This window comes from Lolium rigidum, chromosome 2 (assembly GCF_022539505.1).
Source record: "Lolium rigidum isolate FL_2022 chromosome 2, APGP_CSIRO_Lrig_0.1, whole genome shotgun sequence".
Classification (NCBI taxonomy): Eukaryota; Viridiplantae; Streptophyta; class Magnoliopsida; order Poales; family Poaceae; genus Lolium; species Lolium rigidum.
Window position 1 is genome coordinate 72908708 of NC_061509.1, and position 7606 is coordinate 72916313.

The 7606-nt window shown below is 42.6% G+C and overlaps 1 protein-coding gene and 2 non-coding genes across 4 annotated transcripts; all 3 read left to right on the top strand.

The window, feature by feature from the left end:
- Nucleotides 1–453: 453 nt before the first annotated feature.
- On the top strand, nucleotides 454–1580 carry LOC124691942 (histone H3.2). Of its 2 annotated transcripts, XM_047225230.1 has the most exons (2): nucleotides 454–858; nucleotides 1533–1580. In XM_047225230.1, exons 1-2 carry the CDS (start codon nucleotides 454–456, stop codon nucleotides 1578–1580), a joined length of 453 nt encoding a protein of 150 aa, XP_047081186.1. The 2 variants fall into 2 exon arrangements, with proteins under 2 accessions (XP_047081186.1, XP_047081187.1); XM_047225231.1 differs by lacking the exon at nucleotides 1533–1580 and having other exon boundaries at nucleotides 454–1236.
- Nucleotides 1581–4125: 2545 nt separating this feature from the next.
- TRNAM-CAU lies at nucleotides 4126–4214 on the top strand. The gene is given in 2 exon segments: nucleotides 4126–4163; nucleotides 4179–4214. It is a non-coding gene; the product is annotated as a tRNA-Met (tRNA).
- A 1829-nt stretch (nucleotides 4215–6043) lies between these two features.
- Nucleotides 6044–6131, top strand: TRNAM-CAU. The gene is given in 2 exon segments: nucleotides 6044–6081; nucleotides 6096–6131. It is a non-coding gene; the product is annotated as a tRNA-Met (tRNA).
- The last annotated feature ends 1475 nt before the right edge of the window (nucleotides 6132–7606 follow it).

A 7606-nucleotide genomic window follows, 5' to 3' on the forward strand; every position in this document is an offset into this window, starting at 1 on the left:
ACAACTTATCGGGAAATGAGGCGACTTGTTCATCGTTTTAGGCTTCAAGCGTACCATCGCAACAAGGAAAATAACCCAACATAGGCGACGGCTGCCAACCAAACGCCCGTTGCCTGGTTATATCGCAGTGACGCTCTAACCAGCCAATGAGAACGCAGGAGTGCCACGCCACGGATCGCTCTGCATGATCCGCGTGCCTCATCCGAGACAAATCTTCACCGTCCATGCCCCTCAAATCGAACGCTCCAAACGGGATTCCCCCAGATGCAAAGCGCCAGAATTTTCGCAGACGCGCGCGGCGCGCCCACCGGGCCGCTCCTCGTCTCCTTTAAAATACCCCACACTCTTCCCTTCTTCCTCATCTTCATTCCAATCCCCAAATCTCACCAAGAGCACTCAGCTCCTCTCCCACTCCAGCACAAAGCAAACCCTAGCCCGCCCCCTCCCATCCCGATGGCCCGCACGAAGCAGACGGCGAGGAAGTCCACCGGCGGCAAGGCGCCGCGCAAGCAGCTGGCCACCAAGGCCGCGCGCAAGTCCGCCCCGGCCACCGGCGGCGTGAAGAAGCCCCACCGCTTCCGCCCCGGCACCGTCGCCCTCCGCGAGATCCGCAAGTACCAGAAGAGCACCGAGCTGCTCATCCGCAAGCTCCCCTTCCAGCGCCTCGTCAGGGAGATCGCGCAGGACTTCAAGACCGACCTCCGCTTCCAGAGCTCCGCCGTCTCCGCGCTCCAGGAGGCCGCCGAGGCCTACCTCGTCGGCCTCTTCGAGGACACCAACCTCTGCGCCATCCACGCCAAGCGCGTCACCATCATGCCCAAGGACATCCAGCTCGCACGCCGCATCCGTGGCGAGAGGGCCTAGGCTGCTTTGTAGCGTCTCGTCTTGTGGTGTAGATCTGTGTTAGTTGCGCCGTGTTAGCCTGTTGTTGGATGTGGTAGTATCTGATGGTACCATCTTGTTATCATCATCATCATCTATGAGAAGTTAGCAACATGTTGTTAAGAACAATTGTCCGCTGTTTCTCTCATTCAGCAAATGGTTGTGTTAACCCAACTCGTTAGATCTCTGCTGAAGAACGTTTCGAAATTGCTTGGATATCAGCATTAAGGTGTCCAGGCTTTTTCATTTTTCTTATCTACATTTGGTTCAGCCTGTTCCCTGCTCACTTCCATCCCATTATCTTACTTACAATGTGTCTGAATTAAAACTCGGAATCTCAACCTTTTTTGGTTATATGGTTCAGTTCAATCTGTCATATCTCTAATTACCAAGAACTGTAATATGTTTGCTTTTCCCCTGCTTTTGGGCAAACTACAAGATCTGTACTGCAGTAAAATAATCATTTAGATATTTATCATTTTTTGACTGGGTAGTACTTAATCAATTGATAATCAAGTGTTTGTTGATAATTCCAACTTGTCAAACTTAATTTCCTACATTTCCTGTCAGCTCCGAGTTTTCCTGTCAGCTCTGAGTTTTCCTACATTTCCTGTATCCTCACTAACAAATTTCAAATGCTTGGCTCATAGGCTCATAGCCGTATTGGACAAAATCTGTTTGTAATGATAGAATGCTGAGGACGACATAGCATAGAAGATCTGTTCTACGGTGAATTTGTTGCTAGGAGTTTGAGGAGATTCCTCATGGAGTTTCACGAGATTTCCCATGGCATTGCTCAGATCCAGAAGGAGAAGCAACATCTTCAGGGGTGAACCTAACTGGCAGATGCTTCAGCAGCCAGACTACATATGAAAATTGAGGTCGAGTTAGCTTCTACTTGAATTTGATTATGTTGATTTACAATTGTTTAGTTGAAAATCAACGGTGATCTTGTTTAAGAGCTAACTTCAACTAACCAGATTATGTACTCTCTTCTTTGAAGGGAAGATTTCAAAGATATTCATCCAACAATGCAAATTTGGATTAGACTTGGCAAAAAGAGGTACGTAGAACCCGAGATTTTTCTTATATACCATAGGCACTATCAATGGATTGCCTGTAAGTTTAGTACATAAGTTAACATATTTTTAGGTAATGGTAGTGAGCATATTTTCAGGTGTGGTCAGGCACAATGACGAACACATGGCCAGTGGAACAATCTAGTCTTAATTCTTGTTTCTGAACCAAGAGTGTTTTGTCTTTGACTATGTACTGTGAGGCAAAAGGCGCACAACCTTGCTTTTACTGAAACACCCAAACCAACTATTTACAAGCTGTACAAGAGACTAAAGGTAAAGAGTAGAAATACAAACGGGAGACTTAAACTAGCCTATCTATCCAAGCCAGGAGCTTGTCTCTATGTACGTGCTTCATTCTATGTGCATGAAAAGACACATCATAGATAAATTTACAGCGCCAGGCCATAAACCTAGGTTTGTGATGCTAAAAAATGGACCCATTCATGATCTTCCAGATATTCCAACAAGCCAATAAGACCATTGCTGTGAAAAATGGCTGGCTGAACTGTCTTCTTGCATATACTGCAGTCTGCTGCAAATCCCCAACAACACTCTAATCAATCTGAAGATAACTCCAAATTTGTACACTGAAATTGCAAGAGAAGAAGACATGATCATTATCTTCATGAACCCTGCCAGGACATAGCACACAGTGCTTGTCTTCACTGACCTTCCAGTGCCTCCTATGCAGCATATCTCTTGTATTTAGTCTGTCACTTAACATAAGCTAGGCAACCATTTTAATCTTCATGATACATCTGCTTTTCCATATCCATTTGTACACTGGACAGGCCACCACATATTCATGGATTGAAGAATGGTATTTAGCTGCTGTATAGGGGGCCCAGGAACACTTCCACTCATCATTCCTGTCATCCAAAATAGTAACATTCTCCAACCAGGAATTTAGAAGCAATTGCTACTCATACGCTCTGCTTGACAGAGGGAGATGAAACTCCATAATTCTATCCTGAGATAGAACCATATCTCTTACTGAAATCTTGTCATCTTTTGTGAAGGGAAAAGCCTGGCTAACCACTTTCTCAATGGAATGAACCATGAGTGTTCGGTACTTCGATCCCCATGCCCTCTGCCATACAAACCTGAAGAAAAGGAAGATTTATGTCGAAGTTCTCAGGCTTCAAAGGATACCGTTAAAAGCCACCACTGTTGTAGTAGTTATGCCATCGTATGCTATGTAGAGTAAAGAATAACATGTTGCTTTCAATGTGTGGAGCTGTGTGTAGGAGCGTAATATCACATAGCGATTTTGTGTAAAGGAATATTAGCTAAACCTGGCGTGGCTTTCTTTGAGAAACAAAAGATTTTTTGCTTCCTCCAAGAGTCTACTTTGTTGGAGTTCTTTGATTGAATCCAGTTGGCTGTGATTGGCCTAGTTGCACTTGCTTGACTCTGCCGAATTTGTCAACAGAGATCTGTTACCTCAAAGGTGGCAAGTGCCTATGGGACCAATGTTTAATTAGGGTGCCTTGATATATACCCAAACTATTGGCGTCCACACTTCAGTTGGTTGCCTCTCCTGCTGTTACTTGCTGCATTTCCCCAGAGTACAGATCAGTGATGGGGATAACCGCCGTGGGTTCTAGGTAAGCGGCTCGACGGCCCGGGGCTGAGCAACAACCTGCTGGGGGTGGATCCTGCTGCGTTCGGCCTCATCTTCTACATCGTCTACTCTATCCTTGAGGACAATGGTGATTCCAGCGGCATCACACTCCATATTCCTCTTCTTCCGCCTGTCTGTCTGCCTGATCCCTGAAATGTTTGCATAATTACCATCAATCTATCATGTATGGATGAACGTTGAGCTAGTGATTACTGAAGTACAACTGAAATGGCACCAGTTAGCTATGTCTGTGTTAAACTGTTGCAGTTGTTATGGCTTGTGATGCCAGTATGAAGCAACTTCAATGGTAATTAAGATCTGAAAGCAGCACACCTAATTACCTTTTTCTGTAGTCGGGTTAAATCTCCCATCCAGCTGTTCAGGGCGTTCTGTTTAACTGAATGGGAAGAAACAAATACCATCTTTAGAGATTTGGAAAACAGTTAACAGTCACAACAGAGGCACAGTCAATGAATTGGGTACTTGTATGGATCACTGCTGCTTTGTACAAGAAGCATGGTTTCGTTTTCTTATCACAATGGGGTGGTGGCGCAGTTGGCTAGCGCGTAGGTCTCATAGCTAAAACGTGAGTGATCCTGAGGTCGAGAGTTCGAGCCTCTCTCACCCTAAACCCATATGTGATCACTGTAGTGATGAAACGCTCTGTGATAACTTGGGTCATCACATCTCCACCTGAAGCATCAGGTGAAGTGAGCATGTCTGAACTTGATCACTTTTTTTTTTACTGAATCACCACGGATGTCCAAAGTGCTTCATGGTTTTTAGTTTTTCTGTCCTGGCGAACTAAGCTTCTGTGCCATGTATGCTTGTCAATTCATACAGTTCAACTTGAAAATGAAAAAAAGATTACAAGATTACGAAAGCATCAGGTGAAGTGAGCGTGTCTGAACTTGATCACTTTTTTTTTTACTGAATCACCACGGATGTCCAAAGTGCTTCATGGTTTTTAGTTTTTCTGTCCTGGCGAACTAAGCTTCTGTGCCATGTATGCTTGTCAATTCATACAGTTCAACTTGAAAATGAAAAAAAGATTACAAGATTACGAATTGTTTTTCCCCTGTACTAGATTAAAATAATTATCTATATATTTATCTTATTTTGACTGGGTGATCACATAATCAAATTGATGATCACATAATCCTTACTTGCAGATGCTTCAGTTGCCAGACTACATATGAAAATTGAGGTCAAGTTAACTTCTACTTTAATTTGATTATGTTTATTTACAATTGTTCAGTCAAAAATCAATGATGATCATGTTTAGGAACTAATTTCAACAAACCAGATTATGTACTCTCTTCTTTGAAGGAAAGATTTCAAAGATATTCATCCAGCAATGCAAATTTGGAGTAGGCTAGGCAAAAAGAGGTTTGTAGAACCTGAACTTTCCTGTTTACATGGTTGGCCCTATCAATGGATTTCAAAGATATTCCTGTAAGTTTAGTACATAATTGCCATATTTGTAGGTAATAATAGTGATCATATTTTCAGGTGTGGTTATGGTTAGAAAAAAAAAATCAGGTGTGGTCAGACACAATGACCAACACATGGCCAGTGGAACAATCTAGCCTTAATTCTTCTTTCTAAGCGACGAGTGTTCGATCCCCATGCCTGCTGCCATAAAAACCTGAAGTAAAGGAAGATCCATGCCGAAGTTCTCGGGCTTAAGAGGATACCGTGAAAAGACACTACTGTTGTCAGCTGTTGTGCAATCATATGCTACAGACTGTTCTCCTTCGGTAGTCCTATCTCCAGGAAATACAAGCTGCCAATGTGGAATCACAAATGAGGTATGGAAAGTAAAGACTAACGTGCTGCTTTCAAAGCGTGGATCTGTGCTTAAAAGCCTAATATCTCATAGAGATTTTGTGTTAAATAGTAAGTATGTACTGTAAAGGAATACCAGCTAAACCTCGCGTGGCTTCCTTCTGGGGTGGATCATGCTGTTGTGTTTGGCCTCATCTTCTATGTCATCTACTCTATCCTTGACGAAAACGCGATTCCAGCGGCATCACGCTTTATATTCTTCTTCTGCCTGCCTGATCCGTGAAATGTTTGCATAATTACCACCAATCTATCATGTATGGATGAACCTCGAGTTAGTGATTACGGACCAAAGTACAACTGAAATGGCACCAGTTAGCTATGTCAGTGTTAAACTGCTGCAGTTTTTATGGTTTGTTATGCCAGTATGAAGCAACTTCAGTGGTAATTAAGATCTGGAAGCACCAGCGCTAATTACCTTGTTTCTATAGTTGTGTTAAAGTTCTCATCAAGCCGTTCAGGGCCTTCTATTTAACTGAATGGGAAGAAACAAATACCATCTTCAGAGATTTGAAAAATCTTAACGTTCACAGCAGAGGCACGATGAACCGGCATGCTTGTATAGATCACTGCTGTTTGTACAACAATTATTATTTCGTTTCGATAGCACAACGGGGTGGTGGCGCAGTTGGCTAGCGCGTAGGTCTCATAGCTAAACGTGAGTGATCCTGAGGTCGAGAGTTCGAGCCTCTCTCACCCCAAACCATGTGTGATCTTGTAGTGATGAAACGCTCCGTGACAACTTGGGTCGTCACAGCTGCACCTGAATCATCAGGTGAAGTGAGTACGTCTGAACTTAATCACCTATTTTTTTTAGATTCTTTGACCACTACACATGCCTTGGTCGAACTGAGCTTCTGGGCCATGCATGTGTGATCTTGTAGTGATTAAACGCTCCGTGACAACTTGGGTCGTCACAGCTGCACCTGAATCATCAGGTGAAGTGAGCACGTCTGAACTTAATCACCTATTTTTTTTTAAGATTCTTTGATCACTACACATGCCTTGGTCGAACTGAGCTTCTGGGCCATGCATGCAACAATCTAACACTGACATATAGTTCCACTCGAAATTGAAAAAGTTCAGTCATCTAAAAATATACTTGAGCTGCACCGTCAATATGTGATATGCAATCCAGTATATTTACAGGACTATATTTGTCATGTGACGGCACCACATTATTTGTCGACATTTGTCACATTTTTGAACTATATTTTGTACCACTGAATCTGAACATTTTCTTTTATATGGTTCAATGCAATCTGTCCTTAATTTGCTCATGTTTTGTATTGTCCTGAATCTGCTTGGGCTCCTCAACCAAGACGATGTCTTCTTAAGATCTCGCCATTAACCATTTTATTTAGGTTGCTGCATTACCAAATCGTTCGGCATGCACTTGGTCACCTAACTCAGATACACACGGAAAGGAAGTGAGTTATGAAATGACTTAAATATTTTGATTACACAAAAGAAGAATCAAAGAGTGTATAGGTAGCTTCTGGTTTTGGATTTTATTTTCTGGGACTTTTGGTGTTGAAGATGGAAAAAAAATAAACGGAAACTTTTGGAGTTGAAGAAACGGGGAGTAACTTCAGATGAGGGAACGCATCATTTGTCGTTTGACTTTGCCGAGTTTTAACATATGTCTGTTATGCCAAAGTGGCAAGTGCCAATGGGACAAATTTTTAATTCAAACTATCGCCAGTTTGGCATACACGCTTTTGCTAGCTGGCTACTCAGTTAAACCCATTTTCACAGATTTGGAAAATCTTGACAGGCACAACGGAGGCGTGTGAATGAAATTGTATTGTTTCGTATTGACAGCACAACGGGGTAGTCGCCCAGTTGACTAATACGTTTGTCTCCTGAGGTGTAGAGTTCGAACCTTCTCTCACACCCAGAACCAGAGTGACCTTGTAGTGATGAAACGAAAGTGAATATTCCGCAACTAGTTGCGCCCGCATCTTGTGCATCTGTGAAGTTTCATCCAAAAAAAATATCAAAATGTGACCTACACAAAAAGAACAAATGATGTGTAAATAGTACGTGACACTATTTACGTATGTCTTCACTTTTTTACACAGGTCACATTCTGACATATTTTTGAATGAAACTTCACAGATGCACAAGATACAACACAATGTTTGTTTAGAATTTTAGTTTGCATATTTTGGAA

What these genes read in the sequence shown, in the direction of transcription:
- LOC124691942 (XM_047225230.1), top strand. Translation starts at nt 454, where the DNA reads ATGGCCCGCACGAAGCAGACGGCGAGGAAGTCCACCGGCGGCAAGGCG. An exon ending in GCCGCATCCGTGGCGAGAGG is followed by an intron (nt 859 to 1,532) that starts GCCTAGGCTGCT and finishes CTTGGCTCATAG; the next exon opens with GCTCATAGCCGTATTGGACA.